General features: G+C 49.5%; 12 protein-coding genes across 12 annotated transcripts; 8 read left to right on the top strand and 4 right to left on the bottom strand.

Annotated features, from left to right (window-relative positions):
- Positions 1 to 276: 276 nt before the first annotated feature.
- On the top strand, positions 277 to 1,741 carry ANOM_003589 (uncharacterized protein; the record flags this gene model as incomplete). The annotated part of the gene is made up of 2 exons (XM_015548846.1): positions 277 to 1,246; positions 1,314 to 1,741. 2 exons carry the CDS (start codon positions 277 to 279, stop codon positions 1,739 to 1,741), a joined length of 1,398 nt encoding a protein of 465 aa, XP_015409273.1.
- A 1,920-nt stretch (positions 1,742 to 3,661) lies between these two features.
- Positions 3,662 to 4,390, top strand: ANOM_003588 (SDR family NAD(P)-dependent oxidoreductase; the record flags this gene model as incomplete). Its single annotated transcript, XM_015548845.1, has 1 exon — positions 3,662 to 4,390. The coding sequence occupies one exon, from the start codon at positions 3,662 to 3,664 to the stop codon at positions 4,388 to 4,390; it is 729 nt and encodes a 242-aa protein (XP_015409274.1).
- A 1,124-nt stretch (positions 4,391 to 5,514) lies between these two features.
- On the top strand, positions 5,515 to 6,732 carry ANOM_003587 (putative hscarg dehydrogenase; the record flags this gene model as incomplete). The annotated part of the gene is made up of 4 exons (XM_015548844.1): positions 5,515 to 5,775; positions 5,838 to 5,991; positions 6,061 to 6,393; positions 6,467 to 6,732. 4 exons carry the CDS (start codon positions 5,515 to 5,517, stop codon positions 6,730 to 6,732), a joined length of 1,014 nt encoding a protein of 337 aa, XP_015409275.1.
- Positions 6,733 to 7,091: 359 nt separating this feature from the next.
- Positions 7,092 to 8,068, top strand: ANOM_003586 (phytanoyl-CoA dioxygenase family protein; the record flags this gene model as incomplete). The annotated part of the gene is made up of 2 exons (XM_015548843.1): positions 7,092 to 7,814; positions 7,910 to 8,068. The coding sequence occupies 2 exons, from the start codon at positions 7,092 to 7,094 to the stop codon at positions 8,066 to 8,068; spliced, it is 882 nt and encodes a 293-aa protein (XP_015409276.1).
- Positions 8,069 to 8,273: 205 nt separating this feature from the next.
- Positions 8,274 to 9,467, bottom strand: ANOM_003585 (NmrA/HSCARG family protein; the record flags this gene model as incomplete). The annotated part of the gene is made up of 4 exons (XM_015548842.1): positions 8,274 to 8,527; positions 8,581 to 8,913; positions 8,977 to 9,133; positions 9,204 to 9,467. 4 exons carry the CDS (start codon positions 9,465 to 9,467, stop codon positions 8,274 to 8,276), a joined length of 1,008 nt encoding a protein of 335 aa, XP_015409277.1.
- Positions 9,468 to 9,910: 443 nt separating this feature from the next.
- ANOM_003584 (cytochrome P450) lies at positions 9,911 to 11,631 on the top strand (the record flags this gene model as incomplete). The annotated part of the gene is made up of 4 exons (XM_015548841.1): positions 9,911 to 9,973; positions 10,039 to 11,157; positions 11,226 to 11,392; positions 11,469 to 11,631. The coding sequence occupies 4 exons, from the start codon at positions 9,911 to 9,913 to the stop codon at positions 11,629 to 11,631; spliced, it is 1,512 nt and encodes a 503-aa protein (XP_015409278.1).
- A 450-nt stretch (positions 11,632 to 12,081) lies between these two features.
- On the bottom strand, positions 12,082 to 13,383 carry ANOM_003583 (uncharacterized protein; the record flags this gene model as incomplete). The annotated part of the gene is made up of 9 exons (XM_015548840.1): positions 12,082 to 12,505; positions 12,565 to 12,702; positions 12,775 to 12,812; positions 12,868 to 12,890; positions 12,947 to 13,066; positions 13,125 to 13,143; positions 13,217 to 13,236; positions 13,312 to 13,318; positions 13,369 to 13,383. 9 exons carry the CDS (start codon positions 13,381 to 13,383, stop codon positions 12,082 to 12,084), a joined length of 804 nt encoding a protein of 267 aa, XP_015409279.1.
- Positions 13,384 to 14,043: 660 nt separating this feature from the next.
- Positions 14,044 to 17,136, bottom strand: ANOM_003582 (non-ribosomal peptide synthetase; the record flags this gene model as incomplete). The annotated part of the gene is made up of 1 exon (XM_015548839.1): positions 14,044 to 17,136. The coding sequence occupies one exon, from the start codon at positions 17,134 to 17,136 to the stop codon at positions 14,044 to 14,046; it is 3,093 nt and encodes a 1,030-aa protein (XP_015409280.1).
- Positions 17,137 to 17,881: 745 nt separating this feature from the next.
- ANOM_003581 (alkene reductase) lies at positions 17,882 to 19,015 on the top strand (the record flags this gene model as incomplete). Its single annotated transcript, XM_015548838.1, has 1 exon — positions 17,882 to 19,015. The coding sequence occupies one exon, from the start codon at positions 17,882 to 17,884 to the stop codon at positions 19,013 to 19,015; it is 1,134 nt and encodes a 377-aa protein (XP_015409281.1).
- Positions 19,016 to 20,027: 1,012 nt separating this feature from the next.
- On the top strand, positions 20,028 to 21,806 carry ANOM_003580 (MDR family MFS transporter; the record flags this gene model as incomplete). Its single annotated transcript, XM_015548837.1, has 3 exons — positions 20,028 to 20,222; positions 20,297 to 21,103; positions 21,168 to 21,806. The coding sequence occupies 3 exons, from the start codon at positions 20,028 to 20,030 to the stop codon at positions 21,804 to 21,806; spliced, it is 1,641 nt and encodes a 546-aa protein (XP_015409282.1).
- A 1,314-nt stretch (positions 21,807 to 23,120) lies between these two features.
- On the bottom strand, positions 23,121 to 23,445 carry ANOM_003579 (thioredoxin family protein; the record flags this gene model as incomplete). The annotated part of the gene is made up of 2 exons (XM_015548836.1): positions 23,121 to 23,355; positions 23,423 to 23,445. The coding sequence occupies 2 exons, from the start codon at positions 23,443 to 23,445 to the stop codon at positions 23,121 to 23,123; spliced, it is 258 nt and encodes an 85-aa protein (XP_015409249.1).
- Positions 23,446 to 24,672: 1,227 nt separating this feature from the next.
- On the top strand, positions 24,673 to 26,435 carry ANOM_003578 (cytochrome P450; the record flags this gene model as incomplete). Its single annotated transcript, XM_015548835.1, has 3 exons — positions 24,673 to 25,815; positions 25,868 to 26,214; positions 26,264 to 26,435. The coding sequence occupies 3 exons, from the start codon at positions 24,673 to 24,675 to the stop codon at positions 26,433 to 26,435; spliced, it is 1,662 nt and encodes a 553-aa protein (XP_015409248.1).
- Between the last annotated feature and the right edge of the window lie 1,138 nt (positions 26,436 to 27,573).

Raw genomic sequence — 27,573 nt, 5'->3', positions numbered from 1 at the left:
GGTCGGACGAGGGGGTGCTCCATAAAGCTTGTCCATCATTGACCGAAACGGAAAGATTGACCGTCTCCGCCATGGAAGTTTCAGAGCATCGCCGCGTCATTGCCTTTCGCACCGTCAATCTAGGCCCCTGATCCTTTGGCTTCATTCGTTTATCCTTCCCGCTTCCCCCTTGGCTCCATTTTGTTTTCCCTCTTTCTCTCTTCCTTTTCCTTCCTTCTTTCTTTATCTTACAATGCTCTCGACCTATTCACGCGTCATTCCGTCTTCGCCGACGCGATGACCCTACCCAGTTGTTCGAGATGGCGCCTGCGATTAGGTAGCTTCCTCTACCTGTTCTACTTCGTGGGATTCATGAGCTTCGCCTGTATCGTCGCCATCTGGTATGGCGTCAATTCCGACCGAGACTATATTCACCCGCTGTTGACCCAACTCATCCCCGCCGGGCACTGTGCGTGCCAAACGTCGACGACCTTCCAGTGCTCGACCTGCCTGTCCTGCTCCGAGCATAGTCTGGTCCCGCAACTGACCTCCGCCCCGAAATGGGAATTCAACTCGGATCGCGATGCAAACAATGAGGGCCTGACAACACCTCAGTGCAAGGCCGCATTCCCAGGACTCTACGAGGATGTCTTCCGCGCCGAGAGCTTTTGGCGGTCCCAAGGCGCTCTTGCGACCGAGGACCTGGATCGCATTCCCTTAGGATTTGGGATGGCTCGAGCATTCATTTCTCGCGGCGAGCTGTATGTGGTTGCGGCGCGGGCCAAGCAAGAGGATCATCGACGAAAGATTGTGGCGGCATTAAGCTCCATCCATCGCGCGCTGGTCGCGGATTTCGACCGAGCTGCTCGCCGCGACATCGAGTTTGTTTTCTCGGTGGAGGATAAGGTCGAAGATGTCACGAGCTCCGACAATCCAGTCTGGGTTCTTGCACGGTCTGCCTCTGAGCAAGGCGTCTGGCTGATGCCCGACTTCGGGTTCTGGGCGTGGGATAACCCGCTGAATTCGATTGGACCCTTTGACCAGGTCGTCGAACGTGTCAAGAGAGCCGATATTCCATGGTCGGAGAAAACCCCGCAGTTGGTTTGGCGCGGCAAACCTAGTTTTGCCCCCAAGCTGCGCCGCGCGTTGATGGATGCCGCTCGGGATAAGCCGTGGGGCGACGTCAAGCAAGTGGATTGGTTTGAGCGGACGAACATTATGTCGATGGAAGACCACTGCCGGTATATGTTTATCGCGCACGTCGAAGGTGAGCCTTTTTTTTTTTTTTTCCACTGGTTGTGGTTACCAGAGTGCTAATCGGATCGACCGCTTAGGCCGATCATACTCCGCTTCACTGAAGTACCGTCAGGCCTGCAACTCAGTAATCGTGGCACATAAACTGCAGTATATCCAACACCATCACTATCTCCTCGTACCGGACGGCCCGAATCAAAACTACATCGAGGTTGAGCGAGACTTCAGCGATCTTGCGAACAAGATTGAACCCCTCCTCGACGATCCGAGTACGGCACAGCGGATCGCCAACAATAGCGTGCGCACCTTCCGGGAGCGCTATTTGACGAAGGCCGCCGAAGCATGCTACTGGCGTCAGCTTTTCGAGGGATACCGACACGTCTGGAACAGCAGTGTCCCAGTGTGGTCGGACACGTATCAGCGGGAACGGGGTCTCCGATACGAGTCGTTCGTCTTGATGGATAGTCAAATGATGTTTGATTTTCGCGCGACGGGCGACATGCCATAATGATTTTGCAAGCGATATTCGAGCGATCTACGCATTCACGGAGTTTGGAGTCTGGGATATGGTCAACTTCTGCGGCTCTTCAGCCTTTGAGATACCAATCAAGCGTGGTTTTGTGATTCACAATGCTTTATAGACTAGTACGGTTTATACCGTCTGCCATTATATACTCTCAATAATAACAGATATATAACCTCCGAGTACCGCCAGTACCAGAGATGTCATGCACAGATGTTCCCAAGTACAGTAAACACTGCTATAAGCAACCCCGATGTAGGGAATCTACGCGTGATATATACATGATAACCCCTAGGATTATATACATTCCTACAATCCAATTTTACTATTAGAGTACCGTTCATCACAGAGAAAATTAATTAATATATACTCTAAATTATACAGAGCCTTCTAAATTCTAGTTATAACTAGTCTATATAGAAAATTCACTATAAGCAATCCCCCGATACAAGCCCTTTCAACGTTGAATTGCTTGCTAAAACAATTGCTCATAACAGCGGTTTACTGTCATGTCTATGACTCTCCAAACCCAAAACAGTATCAATCTAATACTGCTGCACACTTTTTCTGTGGAAAAATTTGCGACTTCCTTGGAATAGAGCCAGATTAATGCCGCTTTTTACTCAGTAATTGATCCTGGAGTATAGCATAAGGCAGAACTTAGAAGTTAATATATCGAGCGCTCCATAAATATTCCGTAAATATACTGGAGTAATCCGGAAGTAACCTGTGATTATAGATTAATTATAGAGAATATACTGTCAGCTGAATACCCAGATGACAGTATATTCTCTATAATAGAAGCCTCCGAAAACCAGGTACTATATATTACTTATTACCATACTTCTCTCTGGAGGTACAGTAGAAGAGTTATTAGCTGCGAGAAAGAAGTCGCATTGTAGGAGTGACCTGGCTGCATGTATGGATGACACGAAGGATCGTAGCAGTGATAACTTATAAGATGGGAACATAGGACTAACATAGGACTACAAGATATATAAGGACACTCATTCATGGCCTTAGTTTAGCTCTTTGTCATCAATTATTATATGTTACTTGACAGCCACATGCAAGATTTGTTGCCAGCTCAACTGGTTCGCACTATCCAATAATTGAGTATCCATACTGATCAACTAGTGGTTTCTAGTCATTGAGGAAATTACCGTATCTACTCCAACATTCATGTCAAATGTGATACTTGAATAATATTGAATCATGAACAAATACAAGATCATTTCGTAGTATTTTATCCAATAAGGAGGGCAAAGCGCTGGGATTGCCATAGTTCATAACCAAATATGAACAAGCAGGGATTTGCCAGCTTCATAACTGTCACCGGACGGTCTGGAACCAGATCAGATCAATTAGCGAATTTTATGCTAGCGCGGATTGAACCCTTATTTGTTGGATATCCGCAGTTGGACTTAGATGTGTGTGTCGTACAATATGTCGCAGCCTGCACACACTGCAACACTCACCGCAACAATGGATATATCCTTTTGCCCAAGAGGAAAATACCTGTCAGATGTGATTTACTAGGAAGTAATGCCCGACTCTCTGCAAGTTGCACATGTGATATGTCAAAGTAGGAAGCGTGTAGCTGATGTAATACTACCTAGGTACGTACCTTCATGCAGTCAAGGATAACCGTGACACGGCTGACCAGCTTCCTGAAGGCGGCCACATCACACAGATAGAGCTGTGATGTACCGCTTTATCGCTGCCACTTCTGTATATGGAATGCATCACGGCTTAACCCAGAAAACGTGCGGCAATCACCCCACTAGCCACCTCGCCGCTGAAGTGAAAGTGTTTATAAACCTCATTCAATATGGCAGTGGTGTAACTTATCAACTGCATTTTTCTCATCCTCCTCAATACACAAGATGGCAACGCTATCTCTCCATGACAAGGCAGCCATTGTCACCGGTGGCTCTAGTAATATTGGAGCCGCCATCTTCAATTGAACTAGCGAAACGTGGTACCATATATCCTGATCACATACAACACGGCATACGAGAAAGCCGAAGAGACGACCGAAGAGATCCAAAAGCTGGGCAGACAGGCCGTCATGATCCGCGGCCCCTAGTCCAAGCCGCCGTCAAGGCATTCGGCAAAATCGACATTATTGTCAACAATGCGGGACTGGCCGACGATATGCCGCTGGAGCATCTCACCAACGAGTTCTGGGACAGAATGTTCGATACCAATGTGCGCCTGCCGGCATTTTTGGTTCAAGCGTCCTTGCCACATCTCGGCCTTGCCCCGCGCATTGTCAATATCTCCAGCATTGCTGCTCGCGCTGGATATGACGCGACTTCGGTATACTCAGGGTCCAAGGTGGCGCTCGAGGGCCTCACACGGGCGTGGGCAACAGAGCTAGGGCAGAGGTACAACGCGACAGTGAATTGCGTTAACCCGGGGTTGGTGGGGCCAGTTGCAATGGATGTATTGGCAAAAGGGGACCCACAAGTCATGGAACATTGGATGGCCAAGTCCAAGGAGACACCAGCAGCGCCAAGAATGGGCATGCCTGATGATATTGCTCAGATTGTTGCCTTTCTTTGCGAAGAGGGCAGCCGGTGGTGTACCGGAAGTGTTGTCAATGCGAATGGTGGCATGGTTCCTGTTTGACATCATTGTGTTTCTTTATGATGTGGTTTGTGGGTTCACGGATGTACAAGACCAATCGCTTCCATAGCGACACACAAAGAGTCAAGCCACACAGGCTCGTTGCACTTTGATTAATACCTCTACCTATAGGGACTCTGTAAAAGGGTTCAGAAAGCTTCGATACATCGACTGCATGGGTATCTCACAGATTGTCTAGCACATGTAATACTGCGACAGGTCAGAACCAAAGCCTTGGTGTTGAGGACGCCCTTAGTCTCGGCATTCAAGCAGATGCCACCTGTGGCCTTACAATGCACTGCCGTATGCCTCTTTTCTACTCCCCGTGCATATGAAATGTAGATCTATCTGGTGAATCCTGCCACTGTTACGCCCTGCCCCATCTCCTGCTCTTCAACAATCAGCGGCATGATATCTTCCGTGAACTTCGTAAAATACGGCTGAGAGATGTGCTTCTCGAAGGCCGCTTGATCTTGGTATCTGTCCGGATAGTTTAGACCTTGGCACTTGATATCAATTCCAAAGCTCAAGAAGGCATTACCTTTCCACAGCCACAAATTCATTCTTTCCGTCAACCTTGTAGATGAAATAGAGCAACGTGCCCGGTTCATTCTCTTGGACTTTGGCGCAAATATCATGGGTCAAAGCCGTGACCTGAGGTCCGTGAGAAAAAGAAAAGGACCCTTGGCTGGCTACTCACCTCTTCGACCTTCGTTGCGTCAACCGTGAACTTGAAAACTAGATTGAAGGGTGCCATAGTGGATGGGAAATGGGCTAAAAACTGCTAATGGCTTAGAGGTTAGCCATCCCTCGGTAGCTATTTATATAAATCACACTCCCATTTTCCAGCAGCATCCAAGCGGGTATCGACAGGTACTCAACTCATCTGTCAGACCGACATTATCGTGCTCTTTTGGTTTTCCCTCACCGACAAATCGATCCATGCAAGGTTGCGGGCTGACGACGTGGTGGGAGCAGTCACATGCGTGGACAACCTCGTATTGGATTTGCGGTAAGGGAAGCTTCTTCATATATCAATATATCAGAAGTTCGATTTTACCCTCCCCCCCGCCGTCTTTCATGATCATTTTCATTTTGTCTCCGCAAGTTCTCTCCGATCTCATCCAATGGCACCAGCTGTGAAGCAAATCACTATTTTTGGCGCCACGGGGCTTCAGGGCAGCTCGGTGGTGCATTCTTTGCTGAGGGACCAAACGTCCAATTTTAAGGTTCGGGCCATTACCCGAGATCCTCTCTCTGACAAAAGTCAGGTCTTGCAGAGCTTGGGGGTGGAGGTCGTCAGGGCCGATGGCTGGAGGGCCCATGAGATCCAGGAAGCCTGTTCAGGCTCCTGGGCGGCATTTGTGAATACCAACTCGGATGATCCGGTAGGCCGCCTTCTCCGGTCCTTTTCAAGTTGCGTCAAGGACTCATCGAGAGAATACGCCAGATCTTTCAAAACCCGGACGGACCTACTGAATTCGACTTGGGCAAATCCATTGTCGATGGTATCGTAGCAGCCAACGTAAGGATCCTGGTTCTCAGCTCGATGAGACCCGCAGCGGAAGCCACAGGAGGGAAGATGCATATTAAGACCATGGACAGTATGTAAACGGGAAGATGTCAATGGGCAATGGACTCGGAAAGCTGACTGGTTGGGTTGGAAAATGCAGTGAAGGCTCGCATCGAAGAGTATGCCAGAGGAACGGGTTGTTTTGATGCGGTCTGTTCCATCCACGCCGGATGGTACTATGAGCTTTTTCTTTCCGACATTATGGCCCAGGTACACCAGGGGTTTCCATACTACCCTGATGCCGAGGGCTTCTTGAGTCTGCATCTTCCCCGGTGGGGAGACAATGACGCGGCTCCATTTATCGCCATTGCGGATGACTTTGGTGACCTGGTGCACGGAATCCTGCTCGATCCCCACAAATGGAAGGACCAGAACATTCAAGCTGTCAGTGAGGCTCGATCGTTGGAAGAATTCGTGGCCATCTTCTCCAAAGGTAGGCTCAGCGCTTTTCTTGTGTTTGTGTCTGTAGATTGAGATACCATGGCTAACCCCGGGCCCTGCTGTAGCAACTGGGAAGAAAGCACGATACGTGCCTTTGCCCTCATGGAAGTCATTGGGGGAGGGAGTTGCGGAGATGGAGGACGCTCGGTTACTGTTTGCCTATGGAGAGCTTACTGGGGGTCGTTATTTCGGAGTGGAACCTTCGTCCACCGCTACAGCACGGAAACTGAAGAAACTAGCAGCGACTGCCCAGGGGAAAGACGGAGCCAGCGCGGAACTAACTTCATTGGCCTCATTCTTTGCCGCGAATTTTGGCCCGAGCTCGAAATAAGGGCGTTCTGGATATTATCTACAGTACACATCATATCAATCTAGTCCAATTTATGTATTTGCTAGACCAAGGAGATGGACGTATCCTAAGCCATCGAACGTTGCATATGACTTTCTATATTGTGGTAGACATGTTGGAAAGTCTCCGAAACCAACGGGGCTTGGCTAGTGAGTCCCCTGGAGAGTGGGCGTTGGATTCCGCAGAGAACCTGGCTATGTTGGATTTCAAAGCTATGAACTAAGGGGTCCCAATGACGCGTGTGGCTCTTCCAGGCTCACAAGCACTAGTAGATAAATAGGGCCAGGTCCCTCACCTCTGTCTCTGTCTGTCCAACCATCATACTGATCTTCAAGACGTTCATGATGCACCAATTTCACTTACACTCTGTCGAAGCCCGAACAGCTCCGGTCAGCCAGGTTGTAGACCTGCTCACCGTTAATGGGGGCGTGATAGTACGCAATCTGATCGACCAGGATACACTCGCCCAGGTTTCACGCGATGTCACTCCGCATTTCGACAAGTTCTGGGAAGGGGGTATCTTCACTAGCAAGTCCCGGGTTGTGACCGGGCTTGCAGCCAAGTCCACGGCATTTATCGAACACATCGCGTGTAATCCACTGTTCTTGGAAGTATGTGACCGCCTCCTTGCGTCGACCTACACATGTTGGTATGGCGAGGAGCAAGTGACTTTCACCTCAGCTCCCCAAATCAACGCCGCAATTGCCATTTCCAACAGTCCGGGCAATGAAGCGCAGAAGCTGCATCGTGACGACATGGGTCTCCATCATACTCTCCCGGGGATCAACCCTGAGGCGTATACACCGGGCCGCGATGTCGGGGTTGGACTGTTTGTTGCCGCGACGCGAACCACCAAGGAGAATGGCGCCACTCGCTTTATCCCAGGCTCACACTTGTGGGATACCTCCCACCGCCCCGACGAAGGCTTGACCGTGCCTGTAGAGCTGCAGCCTGGCGACGCGTTCATCATGTTGGCCTCCTGCTTCCACGCAGGCTCGGCCAACGTATCCCAGGAGGATCGCACAATCTATTCGACTTTTCTGACCAAAGGATTTTTGAGACAAGTAAGAGGATTCTATTTACGTTCCTTCGGAGCATCCAATTATATCTTTCCATGGAGGTCTGCTCGCTAACTTTACTTGCTCGTCTGTCTCGACAGGAAGAGAACCAGTACTTGACGGTGAACAAAGAACAGTTGAAGAAATACCCTTCAGCTGTAGCGAAGAGACTTGGATTTACGCCCAGTGATCCCTTTCATGGCTGGGTCGATCTGAAAAGCCCACTGGAGGCATTGGGTTTAGAAGATTCCTCAAAGTGAATGTGTAAATAAGCACTGGTAATGATCAACTCAATTTAGTCCCTATGCAGTGCAATCGAGCCATGTTTTTGCAGATCAACCGAATTGATAAGTAAATAATCTTGCACTAGCTATGTAGGTCTCTCAGAGAGAGGAACAATCGACCACCAATCCAAAAGATAAGAAATGCGTTCAAGATACCGTATTCACTCGAATTGCCCTCCATCTACGCAAAGTTTGTCTTGAACCACTCCTCCATACTCAACAAGTTGACCTCGGCGCCAGACTTTCCTTGCGCTTCTGCCGCCCGCCTCTTGAGTCTTAAGGCGGTTTTGGTCTCTGTGGGCACATCGCCAAAGTAGCGTCCCCCGGTTGCTTGCGTAAAGGCAAACAAGAGCTTATGATCATCCAGTTCAGGGATACCCCTGCCAAAGTCTTCCCAGGAGGGAAGTGGAATATACCTCGACTTTCGACCCGTAGCTGCAATCCTCTCATTAGTAGTACTCAAACCAAACGTGAGCAGGCGTACATACCGTTTTGCAGTGTCTGGGTCAGCTGCTCGAACGTCATCACATCGCTAGCGGCAGGAACCGACTTGCCATCCCACTGCTCAGGTTCAAGCAGGATGCCGTGCACTATATCCCCAAAGTCATGCGTGATGCTCACGAAGGATGGGTGCTCGTCGTCGCCCCAGAGCGGGGCCCGGAAGGTAATATAACCCTCCTCGTCGGGAGTAGTGGGAAAGCCCCCAAACACATCGGCGGTGGCTTTGTCGAGAAACTGCTCATAGTACCAGGCGGCGTATATGCCACAGGTGGTGGCGAAGTGGCCGGTCTCTCGGGCGTACTTGAGTGCTTGGTATTTCACTGGCCATTGTGGTCAGCCGGAACCCCCAGTGAATGTACAAATCAACTCAGAGAGGTACTCACTTTCCATGGGCTTGATGAACAGCTTGCCTTTGGTTTGCTCTACAGACGAGGCGAAGGAGCTATAAACAAGATGCTGCACGTTGGCGGCAACCAGGCTGTCGATGATGTTTTTGCCGAGATCGAACTCCGTGGGCCCATCGCCTTTTTGGAGGAACAGCTAGCAAGAGAACATATGTTGTTAGCTTTTAGTATCTAGGGCTGTTGGGCGGGTGTGGGTTAAAGTGAACCGGGTCATCAGAATTCGTGTTGACGAAAGCCGCCCAAGTGTCCGCGAACGCCCTGGTCAGCTCCTCGAGATTCCATCCATCTGCCTTGACAACTTGCACCCCGAGTGCGGAGAGGGTCTTGCTAGAGGCCGAGTCTGGATGACGACTTATGGCGCGGACTTTGAACTGGCTGGTTTTATCCGCCAGCAGGGCCCGGGCCACGGCGCTGGCTTGGTTGCCAGTGCCAAAGACGGTGACGATCTTCTCAGTTGCAGTCACAGTCATTTTTTCGGAGTGGATGTTGAGGAAAAGATTGCAATGATGGCGAAGATCATGTTAAGTAGACTATGAAAAGTGTGCATGATGTGATCTACTTGCGAATGACACCTCACCTGTTAGCCTCCCACTGCATGGAGAGAGATATCACAGGTCCATGTCGATCACACCGCTCATCTATCCCTTGCCTTGCATTCTTCTTTCAGCTGCGCCATAAATAACGACGTGTCTATGCAATGGAATGGAAATGAAGGGATAACTCTACCGAAACATTGGTCTGGTCATTCATTGGGTGGTACTGAGTCTGCAAGATATGGACTAAGTTTCCGAGAAAAAGGTAATCCTCGTCCCTGGATGCCAGATCTACTATTATATATGTATATCCATTTGCTAGCTTTGGATTGGGTAGGTAAATTACAAGCGAACAGTGTGAATTTGCCAACTCTTCCTCCATGGCAGCCCGGCTACTATCTTCAATATCTTTAACCGATGTCGTCCTGTCACTCTCCAGTGCGGTAAGTAGAGAGCCTTTGCATGATTCATTTTCAAAACGAAAAAAAAGCCACTAACCAAAAGCCAGTGGATTGCCATTCATCTTGTCCTAGTAGCCTACAATGTGTACCTCCACCCGCTACGACGCTACCCCGGCCCCAAACTGGCCGCGGCGTCACAATTGCTCAACGTGTATCATGTCCTGAGGGGAGATAATTGTAAATGGACGGCGGAGCTGCATGAGAAATATGGCACCGTGGTGCGCATTGGCCCCAATGAGTTGTCCTACATCTCCCCCTCGGCCAACCAGACCATTTTTGGGGGGCGGCCCAAGGAGGATAAGGTGTTCGAAAAGAACCCCGTGGCTTATCTGCAGGGAAATGGTGATATCAGCAATATTTTCTTCGCTCGATTTCACGATCATAATCGGCTGCGCAAGCTCATGGCCCCGGCCTTTTCCGAAACGGCGGTGCGGGAGCAAGAGGCCACCATCCAGGGCTATACCGACCAGCTGATCGCTGCCCTGCGCAATCGCTCTGGCCAGGCAGCGTACCCTAATGAGAAGGGCGTGGTCGATATCATTCCCTGGCTGCACTTTATCCTCTTCGATGTTCTGACCCGCCTGTCATTTGGTGCTCCTATCGGCTGTCTCGACCGAGCCGATTATCACCCCTGGGTATCGGTCATCTTCAAGGCCATCATCCATTCGACATATACGCAGGCTGCCCACCGACTGGCTCCCTACGAACGGATCCTCAAACACTTTATCCCCAACGACATGACCGCAAACTACGAGGCTCATTTGGAATTCACCCGCAAACAACTGGACCAGCGGCAGCAGGAAAAGGACGAGCCCGTCGCTCGCGCCGACTTTTCCTCTTTCATGCTCAAGGGCATGAGCCCTGACGAGCTATTCGACAATGTCAATATAGTCATTACTGCTGGAGGAGAAACCACCGCCTCCACCATCTCCTCGGCTCTCTACTACCTCATTCACAATCCTTCTTCCTATGAGCGCTTGACCAAGGAGATCCGGGACAGCTTCTCCGCGGACGGTGAAATCACCCTGGCGGCCGTTGCTGCACTACCGTACCTCAAGGCAGTCATCCAGGAAGCGATGAGAATACACCCCCCTGTGCCAATAGGGTTGTTCCGAGTAGCGCCAGCAGCGGGAGCCTTCATTGACGGCCAATGGGTTCCAGGAAACGTAAGCCAATTCCCTCCCTCTTCCAATCAACTACAGACGAGTCCATCTAATCGATACATGCCTTATAGACCTGGGTTTCCGTGGCCAACCTTGCTGCATCACGGACCCCCATGTACTGGCGCGATCCCGAGCGATTTGCCCCGGAACGCTGGCTAGGCGATGCCAAATACGAGTCGGACGTCCGGGAGGCGTCGGCACCGTTTTCCATTGGAACGCGCAACTGCATTGGACTGAAGTAAGTTCAAATCCGTCTTTCGTTTGGCGACAGATGATGCATTCGGACACCCCATCCACTGACTTACCCTTCTTAGCCTGGCAAATGCCAACATGCGTATCATATTAGCGCGACTCCTGTGGAATTTCGACTTCGAGGCCCAGCCGGACAATATCAACCCGCATGAATTGGATGAATATGGCATCTGGGAAACCAAGCCTCTAAATTTGAAAATAAAGGAGCGTGTACGAGGTACTTGATATTTTGCAATGAGCCACTGTGGGGATAGAGATTTGTGAATTATGGAACAGTGAGATGAGGTAGGTTAGTCGCTGTCAAAAGGCAGCTCGAGGTTAATTTGAAGGCTTGTGAAGTTGCCACCGGAAGTATATTTGTATTCATTTCTTATTTATCGGATTGAGAGAAAGAATCATTGGTGAAGCTAGCTGCTGGGAGAGAGAAGAAGTTCCTGTAAGGTCCTATAACTGCCTGAGGCAGGACGGCTGTCTTAAGAATTTCGGAATCGTCTGTCCTCTCTCAGTCAATAAAACATGCTACCAGTTCTCGCCTAGATGCCCGTAGCTCATATACTCATTCTGGCTTCTGCCCGTACACGATATGTCTAGATAAATGAACAATCAGCCAGCAAGCCCCGGGCCCTCTTTTCGATAGCAGTTGTCTCCGTATAGAAAAGATTTAAAGAAAAGTACTTACAGAGGCATCCAACACTGGCGATCAGGGTTGTCCATATCCGCAGAAGCCGCAGCGAATTCCCTGTCCACGTCTGCCGGGGACATTCCAGAGACGCTGCATAGCACCGCAAGCCCCAGGTTCTTTAGCCCCAGCTTATGAAGAGGGTTGCTTATCTGACCAATTTTCCGGGCAAGGGGATTGCTGGACCATCCGCTGTACGGGACCTGCTTGATGAGCTCCGTGATGTCAGAGAAACCAGCCTCGCGCATCAGCCCAGGGAAGGCTGGTGCTATGACCACTTTGCGCGGGCTGCGGTCGCCCGCCTCGTTTATCAGCTGTTCCCACCTCAGCAGCCCGCAGGTGGGATCCAGCGAGTTGGTTTCGGACTTGGACGAATATCCAAAATCACTGATTTCCATATAGCCTCCGGGGCGCAGCGCTCTGGTTGCTTTCTCAGTATATAGGACGGGGAGAATGAAAATGGGTGAGCCCGAACTTACCTCCAGCATTGTCTGAAAAGGCCTGGCCAATCCATAATGCACGCGGCCAACCCGCGGATGTAGATGTAGTCGAATTCCTCGACATATCCCCAGTCACTCTCGACGTCGATGCTCCTGAAGCGACAATTCGGGGTAAATCTGGCTGATGGTCAGCAGGAAAGCCCTGCAAATATGACACGAGGAAGGGAAAACAGATGCCAGGCTTCTCACTGGGTTTTGTCAGGGACGTCGAGGTCAATGCCTAGGCACTGGTATTGTTAGTGTCTATTCGACTGATACAGATACCGCGCGGCAAGAGCTTACCTGGCTGGTTGGTTGGCTTGCGGCTGGTAACTTTCCTTGAGCTACTAGACATCACTTCCAATCGGGTCGGGCCACAAACCAAAGTCTTTCGTCCAGGTCCCAGTACCACATCCAACGTCGAGAACTGCCCGAGGCTCATGAACCGGAGCCCAATTCAGCTTCCCATCGGCTAACAGCTTGCCCACCCGGTGCCAGCCCTCTGAAGACGGGAGCGTTAACATCGACGCTAGTGGCTCAACTCCGGGAATATGGCTTACCCATTTCTGTCTCATCACTCTGTCACCGTATTGCAATCAGCATAAACAATCACTGTGATGGTTGAGTCCAACGGGATAAGGCGTGAACTCACACTGTATTGGAGAAACTCCACTTCCACGTCATATCATTAGTACGGTATACACTAGATTTCCTGTCCAACTGATGGGGAAGGTAGCTGTGGCTTACAGTCCTCCTGGATGTAATCAGTACTCGTCTCCCTGTAACAAGAGCACGACGGCTTACCTTGGTGAGCGTCATCCTGAGCTCAAACGTGGAAATCAAGCCCGGGGCAGTCGCAGATACACAGATGGGCGAAGCAAGTGGGTAAGAGCCGGCAGTTGATTCTTAGACGTCTTGCCAGAGCTTCCAAAGCCCCACAAAGGAAAAAGAAAGGAAGGAAATAAAAAAAAGCGACTATTTCGTGCTAGATCGGACCACGAAAAAGGGTGTCATTTATTGCATTCCATTTCAGCCACGCCACGGAAATGATGCATATGCAGTGTGATATGTCTATCACTCCCTTTACCGCCACATCGAATGTTCACCGCAACTATTGTCAGATCGACCATGGATTGCATGAGTGACCGGCATTTTGGCGAAAGCAAGGGACAATCTATTGCTGCTATTGGGTGCAGAGGATGATGCGGCTGAAGAGCCAAAGAATGTCCTCTTTGTATGTAGCGAAACTTCGGCAATAGACAGGGAGGATCACGTCTTGCAGATAGTAGTATCAAACATTCTGCTGAGGGTCTGGAAAAGGCAGGGTTACTATCCCACTGCCGCCCTTCATAGTCTCTATATCGTAACCAAGGAATACATACATTCTCGAGAGAAAAACCAGGAGAAATATGTGGCATGCAGTCAAAGTGTCAAAATACGTTTATTAATTCTAATTATCCGAAAACACGGGCTACGGGACTAACAAGCAGATCTCAGATGGGCGATGTACTTCCCCAACAAAGAGGCGTCAAGAGCGGGAAATTTCAGACCTCCTGGATAATTGGCCATCATTCTATCAGTGTTTGTTGTCTGATAGACGGGCATATTAGCATATAACTCCCAACGAGTCATACCGTCATGCACCCTCTCCGCCAGCATAGGCTGCAGCGGCTGCAATGCCACAGGAGGGTTGGCAGCCAGCCGGTCAATCCATTCCATGTAAGGTAAGCCATGGATACGTGAATTTACTGCCTCCCCCAGCAGTTCCATTGTGTCATCCATGTCGATGGACATGTCACGGGCTGGGGGCACGATGTGGTAGGCCCGGCCAACAGCGTGCTCAGACGCAGCTATATGAAGAATGACCGAGTTAACGTAGTCAACCGGAACGAACTCCTTTCGCTGGTTAGGCAACATGGGGTAGCTTTTCATCTGCTCGCATGCTATCATCAAGCGGCTGAAAAAGTCATCAGGGTTACAGACGCCCGTCTGGCTGTGGCCGGTGATAAACCCGGGCCGATAGATAGAGATTGGGAACCCGCGATCCATCAAACGTCGAAGAAGCTGGTCGGCCACCCATTGACTCTGCGCATACCCGTGATCGTATGGGAGAGCCTCCACATGGGGGAGAAGGGAGTCATCCTCACCCACACTTGTTGTGCCAGTGACGAAGCCAGTGGGGCCAAAACAGGAGATACTAGACACGTAGTGAACTGCCTTGTTTCGCCTTGTACAAGCGAACCGCACGACGTTGATCGTTCCCAGTGTATTGGCAGGGCGATGTAGTGAGTATGGCTGCGTATAGTTGACGCGTGCACCAAGGTGAAAGACTACACTAGCCCAGCTCGCCAGCTCGTTGAATCGAGCCTGTCCTAACCCTAGATACTTATCTTCTAGTAACCCCGGGAAAGCAAGAAGCTTATTCGTGAATCTATCCTCCCAAAGATTATATTTTTCGAGGGCAAGACGCAGTCGCTGCATACCAGCAGCGGAATTGGGGGCTCGCACCAGACAGCCAATTTGATGTACCGATGGCATGTTTAATAAGTCTACTAACAAGAACGCCCCAACAAAGCCTGTGGCACCGGTGATAAAAATGCGGCCTTCAATATCACGCTGCCAGTTCACGGGTGTGGTCATCGGAGCGGGCAAATCGTCGGCCAGCTTTGTGTCAGCCAGCCAGAATTCTCTCTCATCACGCACAGTCTTGAGGTGACCGCCCTTGGCGTGATCAATAATACTCGCTAGGGCTCCAACTGTAGAGTTGTCATACAGAGCCAAAAGAGATACTTCACAACGAAATACCTGACGAATTTGGCTAATGAGAAGAGATGCTTGGAGAGAGGTACCTCCAAGCACGAAGAAATCATCGCTCTCCTTATATTCTGGCTTTGGGTTTGCCAGGATAGTGGCCCATAGGCTAGCCAAGGTCGTTTGGGTGTCCTGGCAGAGCGTATTGGGCAATTTCGGCCCTGGTTTGAGCAGCGAGGTCGAACGCTGGCAGAAGAGTTGCTTCAAACCCTTTCGGTCCACCTTGGCATGACTGTTGAGCGGCATCTTCTGAATGAGCTGCAATTGGGGAATCATGTAGTCGGGTAAGGTGTCCTGGAGGATCTCCAAGGCCTTAGAGATCTCAGGGGGATGAGCCGGATCCTTGGGGGTCGCGTAGGCTACCAGCACCGATCCTGCACCCTCTTGCGGCGACTGAATGCCCATCGCTGCCACCTCAGCAAACAAACCAGTCTGGAGTAGACTGGTTTCAACAGCCTCAAGTTCAATTCGGAAGCCTCGAACTTTAATCTGATGGTCCACCCGCCCTACATAGTCGATCTGACCATCGTCACGGCGACGAACAATGTCACCTGTGCGGTAGAATCGAGCTGCCTCGCCGGAAGGCATCACTATCGTGGGGAAACTTTTGGCATTCTTTTCCGGCTGGTTTATATATCCAGGGGACACGCCCGCCCCGCCGATCCAAAGCTCCCCTTCGTTGGCAGCGCGACCTGACTCGTCCGCAATGTATGCGACGGTATGGCCGATGGGTGTGCCAATACTGACAGAGCCCATCTGGATATCCTTGGGTGTAACCCGGTGAGCCAGGCAGAATATGCAGCATTCAGTCGGACCATAAGCGTTAATCAGCATCTCTGGAGGTCCTTTGCGCAGAACTGTTTCGATAGCGCTCACATTAGCTGCCTCGCCTCCAATAAAACAAATACGCAACTTGGAAAATGCAGTTGGCAAAGTTGAAGCAGCGAGATTGAGCAAGGCAGTGGTAGTAGCCATAACTGTGATCCCCAGGCGATCAATATGCTCCGCCAGTACAAGGAGATCTAGCAAAACCATCTTCTTGAGTACAGCAATCCGAGCCCCACGTAATAATGGGACCCAGATATCAAAAAGAGAGACATCGAAACTGCTATTGTTAGCGTGAGCGACCACATCATCTACTGTGACTGGCTCGAATGGGGCATGGAACACCACTTGTAAGATCGATCGAGCGGCTATTTGCACTGCCTTGGGCTCGCTAGTGGTTCCGGAAGTGTGTATCAAATGTGTGCGGTGGGAAAGGTCGGTTGTGACGGGAAAGTTGTTGTCATCGCATATATCCTTGCTGGTCAGAGGCAAATGTTCCTCTAGCACGATCTGCTGGAATTGTAGGTCTCGCCCTCGATTGGACTGGTCAACGAGAATGAACCGCGAGTTGAGTCGTTCTAATCGTTGGCATATCTGCTGGTCCCTCAGGGTTGGATCCATAGGGGCACAGCTACCACCGGCGTAGATCACGGCCATTTGGGCAACCACGTCGGCAACTCCATGTTGGACAACGATTCCTACCGCTTCTTCTCTGACGAAGCCTTCGTGGGATAGCTGTGCAGCCAAAGAAACTGCCCACGCGTGTAGTTGACCATACGTGATAGATGACTCGCCATCTACAACAGCAATGGAAGAGGGGCTTTGCCGGACTTGTCGATAGAAAAGCTGTCCAAGACCCAGATTGCTAGCGACACACAGGCCATATTCATCCGCTCCGGGCGGTTCGGGAGAAGGAGGTGTAGTAGAGAGCGTCATGCCAAAAATAACTTAAGTGTTTTGCAAATCCCTGGAGAGCTGGAGAGAGGTAAGAATATCCCAAGATGGGTACAAATAGCCAGCCGGACCTAGGGTTTTCAGCGGTTCCTTTTAGGTAAACTATATAGCGAAAGCCTGCAACAATGTATCTGTACATCTCATTCTCTTCCCAAAGTCTATTCGATAACGGAATGTTCAAGAATGAATGTCGGTTTACCGAGATCGTCCGTACACTATCCACATTGATCTCAGATTTCTGCAGTGACTGCATACACCGCCACTCAAGGGGTGATATGTAATATATCAGAAACTTAACCTACACCCGGAGTATGGCTGGCGTAGCTGAAAGGCGCCATTTTGGCCGATCCTCTTGTAAAGAATAGATAGATGAGGCTGTAAAATATTCACCGGTCTCCCTTGCAGCCTATGACCATCGAGTTTGTACGCAAGGTGTTGTTTCCACCGCTTTTTCTTTACAATGTCTTCAGGTATGGCTCGGACATGGCCGCTCAATCCCAAATGTCCGCTACCTGCTCTCCGACATCCCTTTCCTTTCTGTGACATTCTTAGGCTTTATGGTTTACGCACACTGCATCTTTCCGTAGAAGAGCAATAAGCGGTGTACATCTAGACAACTTACAGGGACCCTTTATATCCAACGGCAATAGATGAAGGTGACCTTTCCTCTCGTCTTGAGTCTTTTGGTATTGATGTACACTACTGTTTGAACAACTGCGGTCTACCCATGATGTCGAAGCTCTTCACCCCTTTGCAGGTTGGATTCTGCCAACTTGAGCACCGAGTCATCATGGCCCCGCTGACTCGCTTCCGTGCGGACGATGACAATGTCCCTCTTCCGATTGCCAAAGAGTACTATTCTCAGCGCGCCTCCGTTCCCGGAACGTTGATCATTGCCGAAGCCACATACATCTCCCCTGGGGCAGGTGGTTACCCAAATGTGCCCGGGATCTGGTCCGCTGAACAGATAACCCGGTGGAAGGAGATCACCGATGCGGTGCACGCTCAAGGCTCCTACATCTTTCTCCAGCTATGGGCCCTAGGTCGGGTAGGCGATGCAGATGCACTCAAGCAGGATGGGTTCGACCATATCTCTAGCAGTGCTGTACCTGTGGATGCGGGGGAGCCGGTCCCACGAGCTATGACTGAAGAGGAGATTCAGCAGTACATCGCCTTGTATGCCCAGGCGGCACGGAATGCAATCATGGCTGGTTTTGATGGCGTTGAGCTGCACGGAGGGAACGGTTATCTGGTCGACCAATTCACACAAGATACTTGCAACCGCCGGACCGATTCCTGGGGTGGAAGCATCCCGAACCGATCTCGCTTCGCAGTCGAGGTGACCAGGGCCATGGTTCAAGCTGTCGGGAGTGAGCGGGTGGCAGTCAAGCTAACTCCGTGGAATGATCAGCAAGGCATGAAAATGGAAGGTATGGAACAGCAGTTCCTGCACTTGATTACCAACCTGAAGGAGCTAAAGTTGGCCTATCTTCATTTGACCAACCCTCGTGTTTCGGTTGATGAGGATGAGCCCCTGCAGGGCCCCACTGACGGCCATTCGCTTGAGGACAATGCGAGTTTTGTGAAAGCCTGGGGCGAAACCAGCCCGGTGTTTCTGGGTGGAGGCTATACAACCCAATCGGCCAAGCACACATTGGATGTCGACTATCCTTTACACGAGATCGGCGCAGTCTTTGGACGACTATTCATCTCAAATCCTGATCTGCCGCTGCGTTTGAAAGATGGCCTTCCATTTACCCCCTATGACCGAGACACCTTCTATACTCCACTGTCCCCAATCGGATATTCGGATTATCCCTTCAGCGACCAGGCAGTGGAGCTAATCCCCGTTCAAGTTTAATTAAGTTAGTGGTCAACGTGCGGTCGATCTATTATGCTAGTGGTAGTTGGAACTATGTTGAAGTGTGGTGTTCGTTCATGCGCAGTTCAACCGAATATGTTCTTCTTAGTTCTAGACTGCCATATACTGCAAGCCAATGCAATGATTTATAGTGTGATCAGCCTATTTACATAATCTAACCCATATTTCGAGCCCTCCTATGCTAAGGACGAAGGGTTACGACTGAAATCTGGTGATCAAATATACTTTGATCGTAGCCTTCAAACTCTCAGACAAGATCCTCTTGGCTGCCACTGGCGCCAGCAGGCCAACGGAATGCTTACGTTAAAGAAATGGACTTTTGAGTTTGCTTGGTTCTCATCTGTGCCCATGGCCAAGTCTTGCATCATGCCCCGGTATGTAGGCTCTTGGTATGTGGAATTCTGAGCGACGGGTCAAAATTACCCTCCCCTGAAGCCAAAATAGCTCTTGGCGCTCAAGTATTCTGCTTCTGCATGTATGATATTATGAACTGCAAGGGAAATCAAAATGTCTCCCCCTTGCGCCACGGGATTAAAAGTATTGACTGTTTTCACTAGCCGTTGATGAAAGGCGCCGATCATTTGAAAGTGTCCCTTTTGGGAGTGCAAGAGTGATATCCAGCTTACGACCCGGGAAAACAGACTCATCGCACATTCATAGCGAAGTAAGGGTCTTCGGACTTGTCCAAGAATCAAGCTTTCGTTGGCAATCTGTTGATACATTCAGCTACGATCTTTGTAAATGAGCTAGTCTGGAAATAACCACCTCCTTGTATGAAGCTTTGATGCATTTGAGAGACGCCGTCACCCCAAAAAGTCCCGAAGACCCTATCTATTTGTTTATTTATTTTCCTTTTTTTTTTTTTTTTTTTTTTTGAACGCCACAAACCTCCGGGTTGCCATTTCTTGTAAAGGCAGGGCTCATGAAGATGGAATGAAAGCATAACTGGGTATCTTGTCAACGCCTCCACCATTCTACTTCAGTATCAGAGATGGATCCCTGCCACGAGAAATCCGGTTCGACGGCATCCTCGGCGAACGTCAGAAACAGCATCGAGCAACAAAACGAGCCGCGTGAAAATGATGACAATGAGAGACCCGAGGAAAGGGCCCAACAACATCTAACGACATTCAGGCTTGTTGGTGTTATGTCAGGATTAAGCTTTGCTGTCTTCTGTATGGCGTTGGTATGACCATGGAAAACCATCCAAAGGCTTGAGGATCAGGAACCTGTTAACACGGTTGAGTTCTTTTCTTTCAGGACAACACAATCATGGCCACCGCAATTCCGAAGATCACCGATCAATTCCATTCTTCGCAGGACATTGGCTGGTATGGGAGTAGTTATCTCTTGACGAATTCCTGTCTAACCATTTCGTTTGGGAAGCTCTATACCTTGTATCCTGTCAAATGGATCTATCTCGTTGCCCTAGCGCTTTTTGAGATAGGGTCATTGGTTTGCGGCTTCACCCCCAACTCCGTGGGCTTAATCATTGGGCGTGCGATCACCGGTTTGGGGTCCGCGGGATTGTTTTCGGGAGCAATCACTGTAATTTCTCAAAGCATGCCTCTGCAGCGAAGGCTGCTATGTATTTCTCTTATCATGGGCCTTTTTGGCGTTGCTGATGTAGCTGGTCCTCTTATTGGCGGTGTATTCACTGATTATCTCACTTGGAGATGGTGCTTCTATATCAATCTTCCCTTTGGTGGACTGACGGCGTTGGCCATCGTTTTCCTTCTCGAGGCACAACAGCCCGTTAAACAAGCAAGAGGGGTCAAGTGTCTTCTATCGCACCTCGACCTGGTCGGTCTACTCTTCCTTTTTCCAGCTGTTATATGCCTTTTGCTGGTACTGTCGTGGGGGGGTGCAGATTATCCTTGGGGTGACCGGCGCATCATCGGCCTGATTGTGGGATTTGCCGCCTTGATGTCGATATTTATTGTCGTGCAGTGGTGGAGACAGGACAAGGCCACAATACCTCCCCGGTTGATCAAGAAGAGAGATATCTGGGGCACCTGCATATTCAGCTTTTGTATCACTGGTGCAATGATGGCTTTTACCTACCATGTAAGTCACAATGTATCCACTTATTATTCCCTTGGTCATGAAACTTACCCCCGGATTTCCGCAGCTTCCTATATGGTTCCAGAGTGTCAAGGGTGTCTCCGCGACAAAGTCTGGTCTGATGAGTCTCCCTACAATTCTAGGAATGACGATTTGTACTATCCTTTCCGCCGTATTGGTTGGCAAAATTGGGTACTATGCTCCATTTATGTATGCTGCCCCCGTTGTATCTGTAATCGGCGCTGGTCTACTTTCCACCTTGAAAGTTGATAGTGGGCCTGCGCAATGGATTGGCTACCAGGTCCCTTTCGGAATTGGACTGGGTATAGGGTTATCGCAACCCATGGTCGTTGTTCAGACTGTACTCGAGCCAGATGATATCCCCCTTGCCATCGCAATCACCGCCTTTATGGAGTCGCTTGGGGGATCGGTTGCTATTTCAGTGGCACAGAGCGTGTTCCGGAGCCAACTTGTGAAGCATATGGCGCTGGAAGCTCCCCGGATCAACGCACATGAGAATAGTACAACTGGAATGACCACACTTCGGGACACTGTACCGCCGGAAATGCTGAACGGTGTACTGAGAGCCTATAACTCAGCTATTACCCAGGCGTTGTATGTTGGAGTTGCTCTTTCGTCACTAGCAATCGTTGGGGCTTTGTCAATTCGGTGGATTTCAGTGAAGGGGAAGAAGACGGAGGCTTAGCCATAATAGATCTGTGTTTGACCCTGATGAATCAGGCGTCAGGCGCGCCTCGCTTTTGTAACTAATATATCTGGCCAACCCAATAAATAATTTCAGAGTAAGAGCTCTTCTCTGTTCCCTGTTGATCTGTCTTGCTCCATACAATACATACCATCATGTCTTGACCTCCTTAATTATTTGTCCCTTGTGACGAAAGCCCTGAAGCAGAGCTACCCGCCCTTCAGCATATTGTTCTACCTCACCCATACTATATATTTGAAGCTATTCAAGCTCCTATACAACATCGCCTTGAGTATCTATTTGATGATGTAGTTTAGGGCCCTCCTCATCCACCTGGCTAGCCTCTGTACTAGGCAAGTCTCCCGTAGTCTTTCCACCTCCGTACGATCTACAATTCGCCGTTTGCATCATATACAGTCAGTAGCCCATTGTATCGGACGCTCCTACTCCTGGTCCCGATGCATATAGGGGGTCCTACAACGGTCCGGATATCATATACCCTGGAACTTCCTCATTCCTCGGTCTATGACCATGGGCCCGGGATCAGAAATTTTCTCATTTTTCAATGATTCTTCTATATAGATTCCGAACGGCATCAACACGCTCTGTTGGATTAAATATTGACCGATTTATTTTACAAAAGGTCCGGGTTTGTTGGTGTCGACCTAGCCGATCTGAACAAGTAGTCTGTAGTACTCATTGACTGAGACCTCTCTGCTCCTCGGCAAGCAAATAGATCTTTTACGAGCTTCCGTGGCCTTTGTGACCTTGGTTTCTAATGTGCTGGGCATTCTCTCGTTCACATGAAGATGCAGTGGCGAGAGATTTAGCATGTCGTCTTGTAGATAAAAGGGATTGCTTTTCGCTGTAGACTGGTTTCGATATCACTATCCCATGTAGAACCTAGACTTTGGTTCTAGAGTTTTGGCTTTTTCTAAATATAATGATTAAAGGTGTATCTATTATATGAAATTAACTAAGAAGGAGGGATAATCTGATACCAAGGCAGCGACAAAGGGACTCTAATACAAGACTAAAAAACTGGTAAATAGATACAGGAGGGAACCATAAGAGCCCACAGTTATTATTCGACTCCATGGCTGTGTCTTATGTGTATATTCGTTAAAATACCTGCTATAGATAAATTTCGTATGCTAAGTAAGTTTGCTTATCCAATTCAATAGGTTGAAATCTCTCTTCCTTGATCTACCGTATGCTCACTACCACCTTAGAACCACCTCCCACCATAATGCAATCAATGCCCCTCGAGAACAAACCCCTCCAAGCCCCCAGGACTACCTCCTACCAAATCCCTCACCTTCCTCCCCTCCCGGAACACCATAACGTCGGCATCGCCACAATCCCCAGCTTGGCGATCTCCTCGTCCGACAACTTCCGCACGTCCATCCGGTAAAACGCCATGTGCGGTGTTGTATGGGAGATCTGCTCAAAGGCCGAGAACATCGGACGACAGGGACCGGTCCAGCCGGCCGTGAAATCGACGACTGTGGGCGTCGGGGATTGGATTGTTTTCTGGAGGGTTGTGTAGCTGTTGGGCAATCTTTATGTTAGCAAGGCGGATTTTTAGAGTGGGATAACGGCCGGGGAGGACGGACGAGGTGATTTCTTTGACGACCATTTTTCCCTCCCTCTGTTTCTTTCCTTCTTTTTCTTGGTCTTACTATCGGATATGTAGGAGGTGTAATAGTGGTGATAGAGTGGTGGCGGTTGGTGGTTGATTATACACGTTTGTCAAGAGACTGAGAGACCGAGGAATTATTAACAAGCAAATAGAGCCATTACTCCCCCCAAAGTCTTTCCCTCCCAGATATATACATCTTGAAAGTTCCCATGAATCCAAAGCTGACAGTAAGGTAAAAAGAATGTCATGACGTGGTTGAAATGTGAATAGACTTTGTGTGATGCTACAAGGCTGACTTTTAACTTTCGGGCATAATGGCATGATCTGTCGGTCCGCATAGGCTTTTGGTTCCGCTGTGGGGATGATTTTGGGTTTGGGAAAGGTGACTGTGAGGTGTTGGGTATGGTTTGGTGGGCTTTTCGTGGGTTTGGATGGGCGGGAAAGAGGTGAAGGTACCTGTTAATATACACTGCCTTTTCTACGTTACTGGTGGTGTTCATGGTGTCGTGTTCAGGAATGGAGGTTACTGGTAGGGTTTGAAATGGGATACTCAGTTGTATACGTAGATTGGATTACAGTCTACTTTTATCTATAATGCCAATTGAGGTGTTGCTGGGCTGTATATCAATGGCTAAGTGTCTCAGGTTGGATTAGATGGCAATATCAGAACCAAGAAGACAATTGACCCGGGATTGTATACATCTATACCCTACTGCAAAAAAAGCTTAGCAACGAACACTTACATCAGAGGTTGACGTCCAGTGTTTCTTGACTCCTTCCCTACTCGATCAGTTGTCTTTAACCAGATTGCGAAACCTGCCGACAGCAAGACAGGCCACCCATGACTCTCATATTCTCTGAAGGCCCTTCATTCTCTTGCTTCTTGTGTTGGGGTTTGTTTGTAGGGAAGGCTACAATGTCTCCGTCTCCTGGAGGAAGCCCCATACATATCTTCTCGGGCACTGGATACAGCGAAGGCGGTGTTTTAGTTGCTTCTTCTCCGGTGAAGCTGTCATCAAGAACTGTAACAAGTAGAACCAACCCTGACGGGTTTGGGCAGATGATGCGAGTTGGGTAGATATGTAGTGACACAGAGCCTGCGTGCAGTCTGTCAAGATCACATATAAAGTCCCCGATACTACGTGGTCATTAGTGACACCCGATATCTACCCACTCTTCTAGACTACCATTATCCTGCTATCACCACACCTCTCGTACCGGAAGATGATGCCCACGTTCCTCCAAGCGATCTGTTCCACATGCATAGCTCTTGCAATATACACAGCAAGTCTAGCCATCTACCGTCTCTTCTTCTCCCCGCTCGCCAAATTTCCCGGCCCAGCTCTCGCCGCTGTCACCAGCTGGTACGAGGTATTCTTTGATGTTCTCCTCGGTGGCCAGTTCATGTGGGAAATCGACCGTCTCCACGGAAATTATGGTCCTATTGTGCGGATCAACCCCAACGAACTCCATATCAAAGACCCAGACTACTATAACACCCTCTATGCAGGGCCCACAAAGCGACGGGATAAGTACCTTTGGTTTCTATCTGTCGGAGCTTCGACCTCGACCTTCGCCACCGCAGAATATGATCACCACCGCTTGCGGCGTGGGATGATTAGTCCCTTTCTCTCCAAGCAAGCTGTCAGGGACTTGGAGGGGGTTATCAAGGGCAAGTTAGATTTGCTCTGTGGGCATATGGAGAAGGCCATGAGGACTGGTGAGGCAGTGGAGTTGCATACTTCTTTCGTGTCGTTTGCTGTGGATGTTGTTTCGACCTATGCATTCGGGGAGAGCGGGTGCTTCGAAGAGTTGAGGAGGGAAAGGCTAGATGACAGATGGAAGAAGGGCGTAAATAGCACCTTCGCCAAACTCATTCTTGCGAGGCATTTTCCTTGGCTAGTGGTTCTTTTTCGGTTCCTGCCTCTGTGGGTCAGTGCGCTTCTCGCTCCTGGGGTGCGGTATATTGATTATACGGAGAAGGTAAGTTTCCTGGGAGAATTTGGTTGCACTGTTGATGTGGACCTGAGTGTTACTAATAAATATGGACATCAGGAGATAGAACACCAAATGCAATACGTGTTTGCGAAAAACAAGGACGGCGTCAAGGAGAATAGCATCTTCTCGCAGCTTATGCACAATCCTAAACTACCTCCGAAGGAGAGGACATTACATAGACTGACTGACGATGCCAAATTTCTGATGATTGCCGGCACTGACGCTCCATCTCAGGTTTTGGCCATCACAATGTTCCATGTTGTTCGTTCTCCGCTGGTCTGTCGAGACTTACGTAAGGAGCTGCAGGACAAGACTGCACATTTACAAGATGGGCTTGGCTTGAGCATGCTTGTAAAACTTCCGTATCTGGTGAGCAAAGGGACCCTTCCGTTATAGGTCTCCACGGCTCACTTCAGATAAGACTGCAGTCATTAAAGAGGGGCTTCGTGTCTCTGCCGTTGTCACATCACGTCTCCCGCGGATTGCGCCTGATGAGACACTGGAGTTCAGAAACTGGAAGATTCCCCCAGGGGTATGGTGTCTCTTTCATATCATTCTAGAATCTGTTTTGCTGGCTGACGAGGCTTTCGACAAACGACAGACCCCAGTGAGCATGTCCAGCCACTTCATTCTGCGGGATCCCGCTATATTCCCTGATCCACTAGTCTTTCGGCCTGAACGGTGGCTAACACCAAGCCCTACCGGCTTGAACTTGGACAAATATCTCGTACCGTTCTCAAAGGGAAGCCAAGGATGTTTGGGGCCAAAGTATGCTGTTTCTTAGATATCGACAACACTCGCTAACTCAGACATTTAGTATGGCTCATGCTTGGTTCTACCTAGCCCTAGCCACGCTGCTGCGGAGATTCGAATTCTCTCTGTTTGAAACCGCCGAAGAGAACATTAGGACAGTCCGGGACTGTTTCAATGGACAGACAAAACCTGGACAAAATCATATCCAGGTGAAGGTGTTGGCGGAGTGTACATAGCCCAAGTTTTGATATATTTGTGTTATTGGCATCTACTTGGTAGGATAGGGAACATCGCAAGAAGAAGCTGATTCCAAGAAATCAAATCATTCCAGAAGGCGTAGCCAAGACGTGTCGCATGCTTACCGAAATGTGGTATGGTGGCTGGGAGTGGAGCAGTCGAGACGAACACCAGGGTTAGTTAACTAATAGAGTTTCTCTGACTCAATGATATGGGGCTCTTTGACAGCTGGGAAGGCACTAGTACTCACATCTGAGATTGGCGTGTTATGCTTGCGACACTTTCTTGACGCAGCGGTAAAGCAGTATTTGTCTGGTTTGTTTTGGGTTGCGTGCTCGGACATGTAGATCTGCGTGGTATCATAACTTGGATTTAGCTCCCACATATTAACACCACATAGACAATTAGCTGGTGCTTGTATCTGCGACTGGAACCTTATTTTTGCCCTCAAATGTTCCAATCCTGTTGGCACTAAGTTATTTCAGATATCGCCCACCTGAGCAGAGATACGGCGTCTCGGGTGTGCTGTGACCCGACGTTCAATTAGTGATAGGCGCACGAAGTACGGAGTCGCGAGGGATGAAAAGTAAGCTGCATGAGAATTGGTCTGTGTAAGACGCTAATGACAAGCCTGTGGGGATGGGTTGCAGAGAAAAAGTTAGCGTTCGGCAAAAGATGTGGTGATGGACATTCAAAACACCTGACCTCACTTGACTTGCCTTATGTAAGTCGAGTATGGCTCCCCCTTTTAGGATTGATATGTACATACCATTGTTCAGTCATTCCTCCCTCAGAGAAAAACAACCCATTCAATGCCCTCACGGTGCAGGGATATAAACACTGTGTTTGTTTGGTATGTTAACATCCTGCCAATCGGGACCCAAAAGGCTGGAAACGCGGCAGAGTATAGACTTCGGCTATTCAGAGCTGGTCCTCTTCATGACGGTCCGCGGCCGCAGTGGATCAGCATTCCACCAAATCAGAACAGATCCTCTCTCGTGTCGCGGAGCGAACTCAAAACAAAACATCCACACCGACGACCCCTTTGCTCGTCAAATGGGACACGAGCTGACAACCGTTCCACTCTGAGTGGGCGCGCACTCTCCATTGGGCCCCAGCCCAAGCAAGGAAGCTCTC

This window comes from Aspergillus nomiae (genome assembly GCF_001204775.2).
Source record: "Aspergillus nomiae NRRL 13137 chromosome Unknown contig00055, whole genome shotgun sequence".
Taxonomy (NCBI): Eukaryota; Fungi; Ascomycota; class Eurotiomycetes; order Eurotiales; family Aspergillaceae; genus Aspergillus; species Aspergillus nomiae.
Note: the sequence above shows the minus strand (reverse complement) of the source record. Positions and strands in the feature narration are given on the sequence as shown.